Source organism: Poecilia mexicana, unplaced genomic scaffold (assembly GCF_051168715.1).
Source record: "Poecilia mexicana isolate PSO_F unplaced genomic scaffold, ASM5116871v1 scaffold_4, whole genome shotgun sequence".
Classification (NCBI taxonomy): Eukaryota; Metazoa; Chordata; class Actinopteri; order Cyprinodontiformes; family Poeciliidae; genus Poecilia; species Poecilia mexicana.
Genome location: NW_028263373.1, coordinates 16,709,490 through 16,726,168, shown reverse-complemented (window position 1 = coordinate 16,726,168; position 16,679 = coordinate 16,709,490). Strand labels below are relative to the sequence as shown.

Genomic DNA, 16,679 nt, shown 5'->3' with positions numbered 1-16,679 from the left:
ACATATAAATGAATTTTCGGTGAGTAGCTTGGTGTAGCTTTGATCAAGTATTTTCCTGGTAGATATGGTTAGATTGTGCTTTAGTCTCACAGGATTTCCTTTCCACTGTGATGTTCCTGTAAGTAACAAAAACAGGAGTCTCAGTGTGTGTGCGCTCAATACTAGCAGGAGTTTTTCAGTGCATGTTATTAAACCCGTGTTTGCAGCATGTTTCTGTTTCAGCAGAAGTTCAGCTTCTTTTCAGGTTTGCTCTTACTGGCAGGTAATTAAAACCTCTTTTACTCCTTTTTTTGTCGTTTGTCACAAATTATATGTTTTCTATTAACTTGATCTTAAAACATCTCATGGTGTTTGAGTTGAATATTTTCTCTATTGTTGGTTCAATATATGGGCTCAAATTTCGAATCGGGACATTTTCTGATGATTCATAAAACGTCAAAGTTATTAAAATATATTTTTGTGAATTTCCACGTAGGTAATAATATTGATCAACATCCTTATTTTTAGTTTTAAGTTGAACGGTGTGTGTTTGTAGCTTGATTGTTTTTCTGTAATTTAGCCTTGATTTACTGTTTTTAATTCTTACTCTAAAAATAGAACGCAAAGTTTTTACAAGTGAGATCACAGGCAGGTTATCGACAGTTTTATCTATTACTGCACAGTTGCAACATGCCTTGGTAAACTGGTGTGTAAAGAAGGCAAAAGTGGTCCGACTCACGAATCCATGCAGGCCGTGTTTGACATGCAGCCCTTCAGGCCAGCTGTAAATCTCAGTAATCCCACCGTCGCCAACATCTCCTTCACCCTGTACGCCGTCCTCGGAGTGGTGAGTAAAAGCATGCAAACTGAGGGGAAATTAGCTAATAATCTAATAATAATAAATCTAAAACATGTAATAATTACCACAATCATTCATTGTTATTTTCTGCTTTTCAGAACGAAAAAGCTCAGTTACTCACTACATTTCTCTGGCTCAGACTGGTGGGTTTCATAGATGCACAGATAATTCATTTTTACACTGATTAGGAAGTTCACTGACACTTATTTCTGTTTCCTGGCTGCAGTTCTGGCACAACGAGTATTTGGTTTGGGCGCCTGAGGAGTGTGACGGTGTCGCCAGGATTTCTCTCCCTGTTAAAGAGCTGTGGTCTCCAGACATCATCGTTTATGAGTTGTAAGTTACCTGTTTTTTTTTTGTTGTTTTTTTTTTTTGGATCTATTCCTGCTACTGTTACTTGAGAAAACCGGTATTTAAAAAAGCCACAAAGAAACATTCATTTGTGGTCAATCAGAAGTGCAGCAGAGGGATAACAAGCGAGTGCAGACAAGTAAGGAGAAAAGGGAATTACACCTGTGGCTTGATGTTAGAGCTGCAGACAGGCCTGAGACTAATTAAAACCCTGGAGTTCCACTCTAATGGTAAAAAAAATATATATGAAACTAGAATTTACTTGGCGAGACTATATGTCCTGCTTGGGTTGGGAATGCCTGGGGATCCCCCTGAATAAGCTGTAGGAAGTCCCTGAGGAGTGGGATGTCTGGGGTTCCCTCCTGGATCTGCTGCACAGAGGAAACTCTGAGAGTTTCTCCTAAAACACAGTAGAAACATATTGAATGTTTGCACCTCTCAGCTTGTGCTTTATAATAAGGAGGTGTGCAAACTCTGGAGCATCAAAGCAGTTCATCAGAAAGAGATCCAGATCAGACAAATAAAAAAACACAGGCATACATACAAGGGCCACGCAGTAAACAGACGTTATGTTTTCTGTCAAAATACATCTCCTAATCTGCTTCACTGTCCCCTGCTGTTTCCTCCTCCACTGCCTTCCAAGTGTGGATGATGATGTTTCCCAGGCATGTCCTTACGTCTACGTGAACCACACAGGACACATTCGCTGGGACAGGATGCTGCGGCTTGTCTCGGCCTGCAACCTGGAGATCTTCAGCTTTCCTTTTGATGTGCAGAACTGCACTTTCACGTTTGGCTCCTACATGCATACGAGTAGGAAAGCTTTCTAGGTGTTTTAGCCAAAAAAAAAAAAACAGGGAGCCAATATCAACATTCTTCTTATTGCTGCACTTTCTCACACTGCCTGGTAATTCTTGTTCTCAGTACGTGACGTGAGAGTCAGTCCAGCTCTGACTTTTAGCGAGATGTCAGAAAACTCAAAGCAATACCTGGAAGCCAGTGGAGAGTGGGAGCTGGTGGACATACTGGGCGAGACGTCCATCCTGAGGTTTGGGATCGACGAGTGGGACATCATCACCTTTTGGGTTTGAGAAATACATTTTTACTGATTTCACAAGATTTAAATGTACAAATGCTGTTGCTAGGGAACTGTAGTTTGTTGTCTGCAAGATTGGATTGAAAGTAAGTGACTTAGAAAATCTGGCATGTTGACCGTATACTAGTGAAAATTGTTGCCTAGGAGCAGAATTACTTATAATTCTTGCTCCTTGAGAGAACCAATTCAATATCCAGCAATAGATTATCTTTTGAAAGTAGTCAAGTCATTTGTGCTTCCGTACAATCAAGATGGCGGTAGAGTATCCGTGTGTAGGAAATGTGACATCACAGCTAAAAGGTCATGAACTTCCTTTAGGATTCAGCAGAAATCAAAACCACAGGTGTGTAAATGTGCATAAATTAAAATTAGCAGACTTACGGCTTCCTGTTTTTCTCTTGTCCATTAGGTGGTCATAAGGCGGCGCCCGGTGCTCTACGTGGTCAACCTGCTGATCCCGAGTTCCTTCCTCATGCTCATTGACATTCTGTCCTTCTACCTGCCGCCCCACAGTGTGGACCGGGCCTCCTTCAAAATGACCCTGATCCTGGGTTACACCGTTTTCCTGCTCATTATGAACGACCTGCTGCCCAGCACAGCTAATGGAACGCCCCTTATAGGTCAGAGATTGTGTTAAGGGCGTACTGTGATGAAATAAGGTCTGTGTTGGTTAAAAAGAGTGTGTTGCCAAACTGCTATAAGATTTTGTATCATAACTAAAGTTGCAGAATGTAACTTTCATAAAATAAAAATGTTATATATTTATCAAATTTGACAATATGAGAGTATAATATAAGACAGATAATTAATGAAAAAGTTGAGGTCCTCTGCTTTCTCCCAGAACCTGCAGAAATACACCGCTTAGACTGAAGTGACCAATCAGAGCCAGGAGGAGGGTTTTAGCGCTGTTAATCACTCTTGTGTTCACCCTTTTGCTCTTTGCTTTTTGAAAAGGCCATATTTTTACATGCTGCAGCTTTGACGTGTTACGTGTTCATCTTCATCAGGTATCTATTTCTCGGTGTGCCTGGCTCTCATGGTCATCAGTCTCCTGGAGACAGTCATCATCACCAACGTCCTCCATCACAGCTCCATGAAGTACCAGGAGGTTCCAAACTGGGTTAGAGTCGTTGTCTTCAAATATATCGCAACCATGATCTGCTACCGGTGGCCCGAAGGCGTCTCTCCCACAATTAAAACACGGGAGGATAAACCTGAGAGTTCAAACGGCAGCGCAGGCGCGTCGGTCATCCAGCCAGTCAGTCAAGCAGCCGACAGGCACCGAACCTACAGTGGAGGTTCGAATGTACATCTGATTTTTTTAATTTTTTATTTACCTTTTATCAAGTCATTATATTTTTCAGAGATAAATAAAAACAGCATTGGAAATTTCAGTAAATGTACATTTTTATTTTGTAAGAAGGGTGTCCTAATCTTCTTACAATTGTAATGTGCAAAGCTGTTGATTTTGAGGGTAAAAATAACGCTACTCTGGATTCCGTCTCCTCTGTCGTAGACACAGTTTCTCTGCCTGAGCTGCAGCTGATCTGTCAGTACCTGAAGGACCTCCGCGCACATCTTCTGTCGGTGCAGAAGGAGAGCGAGCTGCTGGACCAGTGGTGTCACGTAGGATACGTCCTCGACTTCCTGCTCTTCCGCATCTACCTGCTTCTGATCAGCTGCTACGCCATGGTCATTATCACCATGTGGTGCATCTGGATCAGTCAGACCTAACTGGACATGGGTGTCAAATAATCACAACCTGACGTAAGCTGTATTTGTGCAGATTATTTGTTACAAATAGAAACACTCGCATTTTAAGATACTCTGGTTTCCTGGGATTGTGGTAGAGTTTGTGTTTGTTGTTGAATCTGTATGTATCTTGTGTTTTAAAGTTGCAATATGTCAAGAAGTTATAAAAAACAGACATTTTGATTAACAGAAAATTGTGATTGAAGTCAATTTCACATTTGTTGTAAAGTTTATTTTGTCAAAAAAAAGTTCTTGTCTACCTGTTACATTTTTTTTCTATTTAGTTTTATTCACCATCCATATTTTAGCAAACACATTTATATGTATATCAGCATGCCATGTAGAGATATGGCATAGATAAATGATATTGTTTATTTATCAATGTTTGTTGATAATATCATTTAAATAAAATATGACAATAATATAAAATGAAAAGTCAGAGCTTCAATTTTGTTGTTTTTGGGGTTTTTTTTGTATGTGTGCATTATAACTTTTACCTGAATGATTGCATAGTTGTAAATTTATTATTGTGTCTTGGTATTGTTTTTTTTTTTTAATTGTCCATTATTTTTAATGGAAGAAGTTTGCAGTTTGAATTAGTTTGTTGTTGATTCATATCATGGAAGTGTATCCAGAAAGGATTTAAGAACCTTAGTACGAGCTCTTATTATGACTACCGAGGCAGTAAAGGCCCTGACTCATGCGCCTGTGTCCCAAATTGAAAAGTCAATATTAGCTGTTGGAGGAGGTAATAGTTACGGATGAAATCACATGGCAAAAGCAGAAACAACTCCGGTCGATGAGCTAGTCTACAGAATATAGTCTAAGGAACCTGGTGTGAAAATTATGAAGATTTCAAATATCAAACCCTTTGCTCTAATCCTCATCTTTTTCACTCTGTTTCACGGTAAGACAGTTTCTTGACGTGTGCATTTTGTCTTGTTTTTATATTTCTACATTAAGTCTTGTCACAATAGGTACATGCAAATAACATAGGAAGTATAATTTTATTTTAACTGCTATAAATGTTTTAATTTTCTGTCTCTTTTCCAAAGGTTGTGTAGCAGCTTTAAACTGCACCAGTCCGTCTCCCGAGTCCCTGTTTAAGGAGCTTGATAACCAGTTATTCCGTCAGAACCCTTTCCGTCCTGTCGCAAGCTTCTCAGAGCCGCTCAACGTAACAATCGGCATGACTGTGGTTGGGATTTTAGGAGTGGTGAGTCTAAACCATTCATCAAAAAAAGAATTTTTGCCAAGAATGCAAACGGGCCAGCAAGTGGTGAGAGTGGAGGGTTAATTACGTCGAGTTGCTGACTTATATTGTGACGTAAAAAAAAAAGATCAACTTCCTTTAAGAGAGAAAATTGGGCTGTACATGCATGGGGTTTTGAAAAGACAGAGCAGACACACACAAGAACCACAGGCCTAGAAGTAACTTGTGTTCTTTAAGATACTTATTTACCTATGTGTATGTGTTCTTGAGTGTGTGGTTAAATTTGCTTTCTGTATGTATTCAAAAGTACTGAACAGTGATCAGTGGTCACAATCATCTTGCAGTAATTTAAAAAATGTTTCATTTCTAGGATGAAAAAACCCAAACGCTGACAACTTTTTTATGGCAAGTTCTGGTAAGAGAATAATGAACTATATGATGCAATGCTCGAGATAACAAAGATCATTTCTGTAGAATGTCGACATTTTCTCCCTATAAATATGTTTTTTGTTAAATTTACGATGTGAAAGTTGATCTAATTTTCAGTTGTAATGATAATGAACTTCTTTGTAATGTGATTAATCTACTGACCAGGGGCTTTGTTTGTAATTAAATAGGAGTGGAAAATAGCAGGACTCAGCTGGGATGAGCAGGAATGTGGAACTGAAAGAGTCTCTGTACTTCGGGAGAAGCTTTGGGTTCCAGATGTTCACATCTCAGAGTTGTAGGTCTAATCTATTTTCATTCTTTGGTGCGGTTTCTATTAGAGATGTTAAACAAGTATTATTTAACAACTTTATTCCACAGTAACTTAGAATTATAAGGGAAGTTTTAATCAAAATGTTTTTAGTACAGCAGGGAACAAAACTGAATTTATTTCGTCTGGCTTTTCTCTTCTTTTTTATTTCAGTATGGATGAGAACAAATCTCCTCAAACTCCCTACGTTTACTTAAACAACACCGGTCATGTTTTTGATGATAAACCCATTAGAGTGGTCAGCTCCTGCAAGCTGGAAATCTACAACTTTCCCTTTGATATCCAATCTTGCTCGCTGACGTTTGGGTCATATCTACACTATGGTGAGACAACTATACAACATTTCCATTACAAAAGAATAATATCTGAACTGTGCAGTGCTTCCTACACAGTTTAAGATCTATTTCTAGATCTTAACCCCTATAACCCGACGGACCCACCGGTGGGTCCAGCTGCCGGGACCTCGGCTCGCTCTGTAAACAAAGGCTCCACGTGCCTTTAAATTTTTTTTTATTTTTTATTATCCGCTAAAAGAGGCTTTGATCTTTCAAAAACTATTCCGCATAAAGGTTTTGCCCAAAATGTTAAGTTTAAATTTATTTATACCCCCTGAGGGTATAAGAGGTTGAGTTTTTACTTATGAAATATTGTACATTTACATTGTAAGTGTACAGTAGCAAAGTGTTTCACTTTCAATGGTTATTGACTGACTGCTGAGCTCTCAAAATGAATGTTTGTCAAGCTTCGGAAATACGGATGATTCCTGGCGTGACAGGAGAAGAGGTTCTGAGAGAGTCCAAAAGTGTGCTGGAGACGAACGGAGAGTGGGAACTCTCCGACATAAAAGTGGTTCCATCCGACCTGGAGCTAAATGAAGGAAGCTACTCTGAGGTCCAGTTTCAGGTGGGCTTGTTTTTTTTTTACTATTATACGTTTCTCTTTTCTGTAAAAAAAATAAAAATAAAAAAAAAAATGCACGCATATCAAAACGTTGGGTTACTTAACGTAATCCCTGGTTCTTTGATAACAGAGTGAGGTGTTTCACTATGGGAATCGCCTCAGCGTGACCCAACTACGGAAGCTCCAATGACATCACGTCTGTCCGCGACAGACAGGTTGAGCCGTGACCGTGGCTCCACCCACCATCCAATATCACGGCCAACCTACCCCTCTCAACTCATTCTAAGCAGGTTTCTTTCCGTGCCCATGCAAGAAGGGATGTGTTGGTGAAACACCTCACTCTGTTATCAAAGAACCAGGGATTACGTTAAGTAACCCAACGTTCTTTTTCTAACTTCGCTCGGTGTTTCACTATGGGAGATATGGCCAACTCCCGAATTGCATGCTGACCCCGAAGCAATGCTTGGCAGCGATTCATATCCAGGGCTCAGGTGCAGCCTGATGAGCCAGCCCCAAGCACTGTGTGCGCCAATGATGATTGGGCAACATCCAGCCTGTAAAACCTCACAAACGTGTGTGGTGTAGCCCAACTGGCTGCAACACAGATGTCCTGGACAGACACACCCCGGAACAAAGCCCAAGAGGTGGCCATGCTCCTGGTAGAATGGGCCCTCACCCCTTCAGGTGGCTTTGACCCTGAGCATCTATATGCCAGAGATATAGTCTCCACAATCCAGTGTGCTAACCTTTGGCGAGAGATAGGTTTGCCCTTATGAGAAGTGGCCCAAGACACAAACAGGTGATCAGCTCTTCTAAATTCAGCTGTCCTGTCAACATAAGCCTTCAAAGATCTCACTGGGCATAAGCAATTAAGCCTCTTTTCTTCTGCTGAAGAGAAAGGAGGTGGATGGAATGCCAGCAGTTCCACCATTGAACACCTGTATGACGTGTCCATCACCTTGGGCACAAAAGCAGGATTGGGTCTCAAGCATACTTTAGAGAGCCCCGGTGCCCACTGTAGGCAAGTAGGACTGACAGACAGTGCATGTAACTCACCTACCCTCTTAGCAGTAGTTAAAGCTAAGAGCAGTGCCGTTTTCAATGTAAGCAATTTCATGCCAATACCCTCCAAAGGTTCAAAGGGATGATGGCAAAGGGCCTCTAGTACCAGAGTGAGGTCCCATAATGGCATGAAAAGCCTAGAGGTGGGCAGCTTACGTCGCGCCCCCCTCATGAAACGGCACACCAAAGGGTGCTGCCCCACAGGTTTATCACCAAATCCCACATGACAAGCTGAGATTGCAGCTAAATAAACCTTAATAGTTGAAAAGGCCTTGCCCTTTTCCAACAAGCTCTGTAGAAAGCAGAGGACCTCCACCACAGAACACTGAAAAGGAATAACCTGTCTCTCCACACACCACTCCTCAAAAACTCGCCATTTACCACTGTAAAGTGAACGTGTTGACGGAGCCCTTGAATTCTGGATGGTGTCAATGACCTCTGGAGGGAGACCTGTCGCATTTAGGTTCCACCTTTCACGGGCCAGGCCCAGAGAGCCAGACGATCTGGATGTGGATGATAAATCTCCCCCTGAGCTTGAGACAGAAGGTCCCTGCGAATGGGTAGGGCCCATGGTTCTGCTGACAGAACTTGGATTATTTCTGCCACCCAGGGCTTCGATGGCCACCATGGGGCCACCAGAATTAAGGACAGACCCTGTTCTCTCACTCTGACTAGAGTTGGGGATATCAGGCTCAGAGGTGGGAAGGCATAGAGCAACACATTCGGCCATGTGTGAGCCAGCGCGTCCATGCCCAGAGGTGCGTCTCGGTCCGATAGGGAGAAGAACATCTACGGCAGCCCGTCCGTATCTCTGCCAGATCTGCTCCACCACTTGAGGGTGCAGCTTCCACTCTCCATAAAGGGGGCTGCCTCTGGATAACAGATCGGCCCCTCTGTTCAGAATTCCTGGTACATGCGTCGCGCGAACCGATAGAAATCTGGTGCTGCTCCACATAATTATTTCCCTGGCCAATCTGTGTAGCTGAATGGATCGGGTCCCGCCCTGACGATTGATGTATGCCACCACCGTGGAGTTGTCCGTCTTTACCAAGACGTGGCGGCCAACCATCAAAGGCATGAAGTGCTTCAAAGCTAGGAACACGGCGTGTAGTTCCAGCATGTTGATGTGGAGCCGTGCCATTCTTTCCGACCATAGACCGTTCACAGCTCTGCCCATCATAGTTGCACCCCAGCCCGTCAGAGACGCATCCGTAGTCAGAGTAACCCTGGACGATACCGCACCCAGCGGCATGCCCACCGCGAAGATCGCTGGGTTTCCCCATGGTCGGAGAGCCGCCACGCACGCAGGTGTTATTCTCACCCTGCGGTACAGATGACGGTGGGGACATAGACGTAGTGAAGCGACCCACCGCTGAAAATCCCTCATCCGTAACAGTCCCAGATGGACAACGGAAATCACTGATGCCATGAGGCCGAGGAGCCGTAGGCAAAATCTGAATGGAACGACTTTCCCCAGCTGGAAATGCGCCATGCACTGAGCGAATGACAGGGTTCTCCCCTCCGATAACGTAACGCGGTAGGAGAGGGAGTTTATTCTGAGACCCAAATACTCCGTGCATTGCACGGGAATTAAGCGACTCTTCGTCTGGTTTATTCTGAATCCCAGGTTGATAAGGTGGGTTAACACCACCCGAGAGTCGCTCATTGCTTGATCTCTCGATGGAGAGCAAATGAGGTAATCGTCTATGTACGAAAAAACTCTGATGCCGCTCGATCTCAGAGGAGCCAGCGCCGCCTCCACACACCTGCTGAACACCCTTGGGGCTAATGACAGCCCGAACGGGACTGTTTGATACTCGTAGGCTGTGCCCTGATAAGCAAACCTGAGAAACTTTCTGTGTGGGGGGTAAATGGCTATGTGGAAATATGCATCGGAGAGGTCGATGGTTACAAACCAGTCCTCCGGGCGAATGGAGCGACACAGCGTCTTGTGCGTTAACATTCTGAACGTATACTTGCGTAAGTGTTTGTTTAACACACGCAGGTCCAGTATGGGCCGTAATGACACGCCGTCTTTCTTTGGAATGAGAAAATAGCGTGAGTAGAAGCCCTGATGAGCCTCTTCTTCTGGCACTACTCTGATTGCTTGTTTGGCCAGCAGGGATGCGATCTCGTCCTCTAGGACGTGCGCCGAATCCCTGTTGGCCACCGAAACTAGCACTCCGTTGAATCTCGGAGGTCTCACAGCGAACTGCAGTCTGTACCCCCTGGAAATTGTGGTCAAAACCCATGGGGAGACTGCGCATGCGCGCCACTCCTCTGTCTGAGCAGAGAGGGGGCCTGCCATGATGGGTGACGTCATCCCCTCTGCACTGCTGAGCTCTGCCGTCATGCAGAGAGCGCCAGCTCCCTCTGTTGGGTACAGAGGGGGATGACAAGGATTTATTTCTGCAATTTTTTTCTTTTTTTGTGGGGGGCTTCCTGCCCTCGGCAACATGCCTGGTTGCAGAAAAGCTTCTTTTATTTCCTTTGATTCCCCCAGAACAGAAAAATGTGTGAGGGGGCACTGGTGAGTGCTTGGTGACACTGACAAAGTGCTGTGAAGTGTTACATGACAGTTTTGAAGTGCTGGAAAACACTGTGTTGTCTGTCTCAAAATTTCCCCTCTCTGAACACGAGGGGGAGAATTTAACAGGACTCCTGATGAACTGGGAACCACAGGAAAATTTGAACACTGGACAGAGAGGTTTGCTCTGCTGTCTGAAAACCCTCTCTTCCGAGGAAGAAGTTGTGGAAAAAAGACAGGGGCTAGGTGGCCCGCTTCTTTTTCCCCTCCATGGGGTAAGATGGACGATTTTTTGCAGCAGCCGCTGCAAAAGAATGCTTACCCCATGGTTTTGGGTTCTCAGATTTATTTTGCTGGGGAGGTTGTGCGGCAGGCCTTCTTGGAGCCCTGGGTCCACCCTGCCGTCCTCTCACTGCAGCAGCTGCAAAGCCAGGTCTCGGTCCTGGTGGAGGAGTTTGGCTAGGTTTACGAGGCAAACAAAGGTTGAAAGCCTCTCCCTCCTGTTTTCTGAGGGTACTTATTTCCCTCATTTTCTCCAGGGAGGGGCCAAATAGACCTTTCGATGGGTCATAGGTTGAATCCATGATTTCAGCCTTTTGGGCGTCACTTAGGCCTGACAGGTTTAGCCATAAGGCCCTCTCCCCTGAGACTGCCAGTCCCATGACACGACCACAACCTTGAACGGCACCTCTAGAGGAGCGCAAGATAAGATCGTTCACCACACATATCTCATCCCAAAGGGTGGGGTTTGGTGTCCCTGAGTCCAGCTGACGACCCATCTCCTCCAAGATTTCACCTTGATAGGCTGACAACAGTGTAACTGCATTAAGCGAGCACACTGATTGTGCAGCATATTTGTACATCCGCTGGTAAATAGATGCAGTGAGGCGATCTATTTTACCTGGAAGCGAGATGCTTGATGATGCTGACACAGATCTGCGGTTAGGGTGAAGGTGGTAAGCTACTGAAGGCTCCACTGTTGGGGGTTCGGCCAGCCCCAACTCACCCATGCCCTGAATCTCCAGTTTAGAGAAGCCCTTGGTGGGGAGCTTGCTCTTAAATGGACTAGACCAGAAACGGCTCATTTCTCTCATGCAGGCGGGAACAGCTGGTAAAAGCTGTTTAGCTGATGGTAAGACTGGTGGCAGTCGCTTCCCATCATACAAGTCTCGTTCTGTACCGCCTGCATCCTGGGCTGCTGGCCAGGGGATATTCAGCTTTAAAGCAGCCCGTCTGCACACATCATACAGGTCACTGTCCCCAGGGGAGGCGATTTCTGCTCCGCTGGGCGGCCTGGACAGTTGAGCCGGGAAGACGTCATCTTCCTCTTCTTCCATGTCATCCAGATCGAGGAGGTCGGAGTTTGCGTCACCCTCCGTCTCCTCCAAGCCCGTTTCGAGTTCCCCACTCCCCATTAGACCCTCAAACAGAGGGGGCATGGGCGAGGACTCTTCCTCCATCATGTCCGCCCAGCTCTTAGAGGCTCGCGGTTGATGCTTATCACCCGCCGCAACAGCTGAAGGTGACGAGAGGCACGGGTCCTGGCTGTTAGCTACAGCTACTCTTAGCCGCCTTTCCAGGATTTTTTCTGGCATCGACGAGCAGTGCTGGCACCCCTGAGGGTCAGCCAGCGACGCCTGAGCGTGTTTAGCGCCCATACAAACGATGCACATAGGGTGCGGGTCCCTGCCCGAAATAGAGGCCCCGCATGACGCAGGGCACGAGCGGGATACACCCTCTTTAACGGTCGGTTCCGACCCTTTGGTGGGGGCGGGAGCCGTAGCCATGCCGAAAGCTTATTATAGCTCGTCGTAACACGTTAGCTATAAAGCCGAAGATAAAGTCCGCTCGTCGCGACACGTTAGCTGAACTTTAACAACTGTTTGTGCTAGCGATGTACTGCTAAGCAGCTACCAAGCCCGCCTTGACGCGTTAGCTTAGCCAACAGTTACTCTGTTAATTAAAACAGTAGCTATAAAAGCAGCCCGCCTCGACGCGATAGCTGCTTCAAACGAAAAAGAAAATGCTTCTTTGGAAGCACTTACCCAGCACAGTCCAGACCTGTCCTGGTACTGCGTTCAGCGGCGTCTTCCTTTACGGAACGCCTAAGAACGGTTAAGCAGAGCCAAGCTAGCCTGAATGTGCTGAGGGAGCTTTGTTGTAGTTCTTCACACGGGAAGAAAGCGAGAATGAGTTGAGAGGGGTAGGTTGGCCGTGATATTGGATGGTGGGTGGAGCCACGGTCACGGCTCAACCTGTCTGTCGCGGACAGACGTGATGTCATTGGAGCTTCCGTAGTTGGGTCACGCTGAGGCGATTCCCATAGTGAAACACCGAGCGAAGTTAGAAAAAGAACTGCAATTACAGTAGTTTCAGAATCAGCATCCAACTCCCTGTAGCAAGAAACATTTATCTAAAACAGGGACAAATGTATTATTAAAACAGATTCTGCTTTAATTTTAGCTTTCTAAATGATTTTTCTTTGAGGAAAGAAACTGACAGACTCAGAATTACAGCAAAGCAAATCATTAAATTGTCTAGCGTAAGATATTATTATGCACATTATGTGATGGCCTGGTAGGGTATAATATATTACAGTAAAGTTTAGCATAGCATAACACAGCATAGTTTAGCATATTACAGCATAGTGTGGCATAGCATACAGTGGTATAGTATAGTATAACATAGAATAGCGCAGTGTTGAATAGTGTAATACATTAGTAGAGTAGAGCATAGTATAGTTTAGTATATTATAACACAGTGTGGCATAGTTTAGCATGGAATAGCACAGCACGGCATAGTATAGTGAAGTGCAGTATAGTGCAGTACTGCATAGCATCGTGTGGTGCAGTGTGGTCAATATATAATACAGCATAGTGAATAAAGTTTAGTCAAATGTAACAGTGTGGGAAAGTACAGAGCCGTATGAAATGGATGAGCACAGTATATAGTGTGTGGTGTAGTATAGTACAGTGTAGTGTATCCTGTGTATCATCTGCAGCTGATCCTGCGCCGCAGACCAACCCTTTATGTGGTGAACCTGCTGGTCCCCAGTTGCTTTCTCGTCGCTGTGGATCTCATCAGCTTCCTGCTGCCTCCTCAGAGCGTGGACAGGTCCTCGTTCAAGATGACCCTCATCCTCGGCTACACCGTCTTCCTGCTCATCATGAACGACTTGCTGCCGGTCACAGGAGACAGGACACCCCTGATCAGTAAGAGACACCTCAGATTTGGTACATGGTCAGTTTTGCATACTTTACAGCTAAATTGTTACTCTGAAAGGCGCGTCAGTTACAGCTGAAAATACATTCAATGATATTTGACAGAAATAGAGATTGAAGTATATTCAAAATCTATACAACAGTATAAGAAACTCCAGTGAGGAAAAAGTACTAAAGAGGTGCGATTAACAATCACAAACAGAGGCACAAAGCAGCAAGTCTTCAATCAATGGCATGTGATTGTTTATATAACCAGATCAAGTTTCTCCTTCAGTCTAAATGTTCAGTCTGTGTTGGCTCGGTCTCACACTTCATCCATATTTCTACTGAACAGCACCTCTTCAGCACCAATGTTAGCACAGGCGTCGTGTTTATTGACTTAATGACTACCAGATCTTATGAGGAAGTTCTGATCTAAACAGAAATGAGTCGGTGACTTCGCTTAACTCGGGCTATGCTCTCTGTGTGTGACAGACACACCTCTAAAATCAAGTCAACCTGCTTTCTGTGAGGAGATGAGCAGCAGGTTTATCTGGTTGTTATCTAAACTTTGTTTCCTGATCAGGTTTCTCACTCACAAATAAACACAAACACACAGAAACAAGCGTGACGTACCCTCCAGCGAAATATATTTAACTAACAATCTCTTCATTGAGGATAAATAAAGTCCGACTTGTGTCAGTCTTAATTGCTCTGATGTTTCCTGCAGACGTGTTCTTCTCCATCAGCCTGGCTCTGATGGTGGCCAGCCTCCTGGAGACGGTCTTCATCACCAACATCCAGTTCAGCTCCAGCCAGTACAGTGCCGTGCCTCACTGGCTGAGCGTACTGGTGCTGCGTTATCTCGCCGTTGTTGTTTGTATGTCTCCAAAGAAGAGCAACAGAGTTACTGTCTGCCTCAACCCATCTTACAAAGGTAAAGTACCTTGTGAAATAAATAAGAAACACCGCAGACGCCATGTTGGTTGGCTAAGTGAAGTTTAGGATTTGAAGAAATTCTAGATGAAATGCAAGCTACATGTCTGGAACAAAGAGCATTTCAAGTTTAATATATATATATATATATATATATATATATATATATATATATATATATATATATATATATATATATATATATATATATATTTATTTTCCCTTTATTAACAACTTTTGTGCACACAGAAATATCTCCATACTGTATGTAAAATGCTTGGCAAAGGTTACAGAAAAGAAAAAAGACAAAGACCCTCTGCATAGAGATGAAACTCAATTATTATGAAATGAACCACTGGATAAAGTTTTAACACTTTTGCTGATGTTGCACTTTTGCAACGCCAGCAAAAGTGCTGGTGTTGCATAAAAAGAGCAACACGTCACTGGCCCTTTTTATGTTTTCAGTACAGAAAGCGAATTTTAAAAAAGTGCAACCAAAAGCTACCTTCTTTCGTCACAATAAATATGTATTACAGAAATCAAAAATGAATTTAGAAAGGCTTTAAACCAAACAATGCACACATAAAAGGAAAAACAGAATCACAAGACAAGAATCATTTCCAGAAAAATGTCGTTAAAAATAAACTTTTCTTTGCCTGTACATAAATTTTACGGCCAGACTTTAAGAAATGGGCGTTCTGTTTTCAGTTGCATGTATCAAAAAAGGTTTAAAACCCATCAAAAATCCTCTTGTTTCCTCAGATTCAACAGCAAACACAAACTCCGTCACCATCTCAGGAAACCAGAGCATCTTAAAGGAACCGCATCCAGTGAAGAAGGCCTCCAGCCCTCCTGCTGCTCCCCCAGAGCCGGCTCTGGAGGAGCTGAAGAAGCTGACCAGAGACCTCACAGCCATCCGTCTCCAGGTGGACAAACACTTCCAGGGGTCCAAAACCGCTGAAGAATGGCAAATGATTGGGATAGTAATCGACCGTCTGCTGTTCTACTTGTACATAGTCTTCATTATTGCAAGCTTCATCACCATTACGGGTATCTGGATCTGGAATAATACATACGCTGCATAAGTTACATCTGAAGGGATAAAAACACCGAGTTTAATGTTTTTATTTCCATTAAATCTGCTCATTTCCATAAAACAAAAAATATTTAGCATACAAAAAGTACAAATCAGAGCTAACATTACAGAGCTGCTCCAACATGCTGCCACAGTGTTGATCCAGTTCATGCTTTGTATATTAGCAAAAAAGCAAAACACAGACAAGCACTCTGGAGTCATCTGGTTTCATTCTAAAGGACAGAAGAGACATCTAGTGGCCACCTTCTTATCTCTAACCTTTACCTAACTTGTTTATGGTTATAAACATGCTATAAAAACCTGCAACATGAACACATTTTGTATAATTCAGATGATTCCTGTCAACACACAACAGACTGTTCTAATGTAAAACTGGATTTTTTTTTTTTTTTAAATGGTCATGTTATGTTTGAATTAGGAGTTTGTAAAAATGTATGTTAAAACGTATAAATTAATTTGATTCCACAATGTTTGTAATCAATAAAAGTATATTTCAAAGTCACACTGCCACCACTAGATGGCACCACCGTCTACAAAACGTGCTGATAATTGTTAATCATGACAAAATGTAAATGATGACCTTCCATCACACTGATAAAGCAGCTCTGGGTTAAATGGAGCTTAAAAAAAAAAAAAAAAAAAAAAGACAGGTATGTTGCCATGGAGAGCTGGGAAGTCATAAGAATAAAATTCTAGTCAATTTTAATGTTAAAATGATTTTTAAAGTGCTTCAGTCAGAAAAAGCTGAGCAGTCTGACATATTAAAAGTTAATAGCCACTATTTATTCTCTAACATTTAACTCAGTCTTGCATTTTTGTACTTTACACATTTTATATGCAGAAAGTAAAATCTAAGATATTGGTTAAAGCTCTAAAATCTGGAGGAGCTTAACCGTAATACAAACCATTAACTAAACATAACCTGAAAACATTTTAAACTTCAAAGAACAC

The 16,679-nt window shown here is 43.4% G+C and overlaps 3 protein-coding genes across 3 annotated transcripts; 2 read left to right on the top strand and 1 right to left on the bottom strand.

Annotated features, from left to right (window-relative positions):
* Nucleotides 1-8: 8 nt before the first annotated feature.
* On the top strand, nt 9-4,250 carry LOC148159956 (5-hydroxytryptamine receptor 3A). The gene is made up of 9 exons (XM_088005262.1): nt 9-19; nt 628-826; nt 937-981; nt 1,065-1,174; nt 1,833-2,002; nt 2,114-2,274; nt 2,695-2,905; nt 3,293-3,583; nt 3,802-4,250. The coding sequence occupies exons 1-9, from the start codon at nt 9-11 to the stop codon at nt 4,017-4,019; spliced, it is 1,416 nt and encodes a 471-aa protein (XP_087861388.1). The 3' UTR covers nt 4,020-4,250.
* A 269-nt stretch (nt 4,251-4,519) lies between these two features.
* LOC106932480 (5-hydroxytryptamine receptor 3A-like) lies at nt 4,520-16,230 on the top strand. Its single transcript, XM_088005025.1, has 9 exons — nt 4,520-4,944; nt 5,093-5,253; nt 5,621-5,665; nt 5,868-5,974; nt 6,161-6,330; nt 6,750-6,910; nt 13,498-13,708; nt 14,427-14,633; nt 15,395-16,230. Exons 1-9 carry the CDS (start codon nt 4,884-4,886, stop codon nt 15,715-15,717), a joined length of 1,446 nt encoding a protein of 481 aa, XP_087861151.1. The 5' UTR covers nt 4,520-4,883; the 3' UTR covers nt 15,718-16,230.
* On the bottom strand, nt 10,739-12,855 carry LOC148159955 (uncharacterized). Its single transcript, XM_088005024.1, has one exon. It carries the CDS (start codon nt 12,281-12,283, stop codon nt 10,739-10,741), a length of 1,545 nt encoding a protein of 514 aa, XP_087861150.1. The 5' UTR covers nt 12,284-12,855.
* Nucleotides 16,231-16,679: the final 449 nt, after the last annotated feature.

Coding starts and splice junctions, on each gene's coding strand:
- LOC148159956 (XM_088005262.1), top strand. Junction 1,175..1,832: donor GACATCATCGTTTATGAGTT/GTAAGTTACCTG, acceptor CTGCCTTCCAAG/TGTGGATGATGATGTTTCCC. Junction 2,003..2,113: donor TGGCTCCTACATGCATACGA/GTAGGAAAGCTT, acceptor TCTTGTTCTCAG/TACGTGACGTGAGAGTCAGT.
- LOC106932480 (XM_088005025.1), top strand. CDS start 4,884: ATGAAGATTTCAAATATCAAACCCTTTGCTCTAATCCTCATCTTTTTC. Junction 6,331..6,749: donor TGGGTCATATCTACACTATG/GTGAGACAACTA, acceptor ATGTTTGTCAAG/CTTCGGAAATACGGATGATT. Junction 13,709..14,426: donor AGACAGGACACCCCTGATCA/GTAAGAGACACC, acceptor TGTTTCCTGCAG/ACGTGTTCTTCTCCATCAGC.
- LOC148159955 (XM_088005024.1), bottom strand. CDS start 12,283: ATGGCTACGGCTCCCGCCCCCACCAAAGGGTCGGAACCGACCGTTAAA.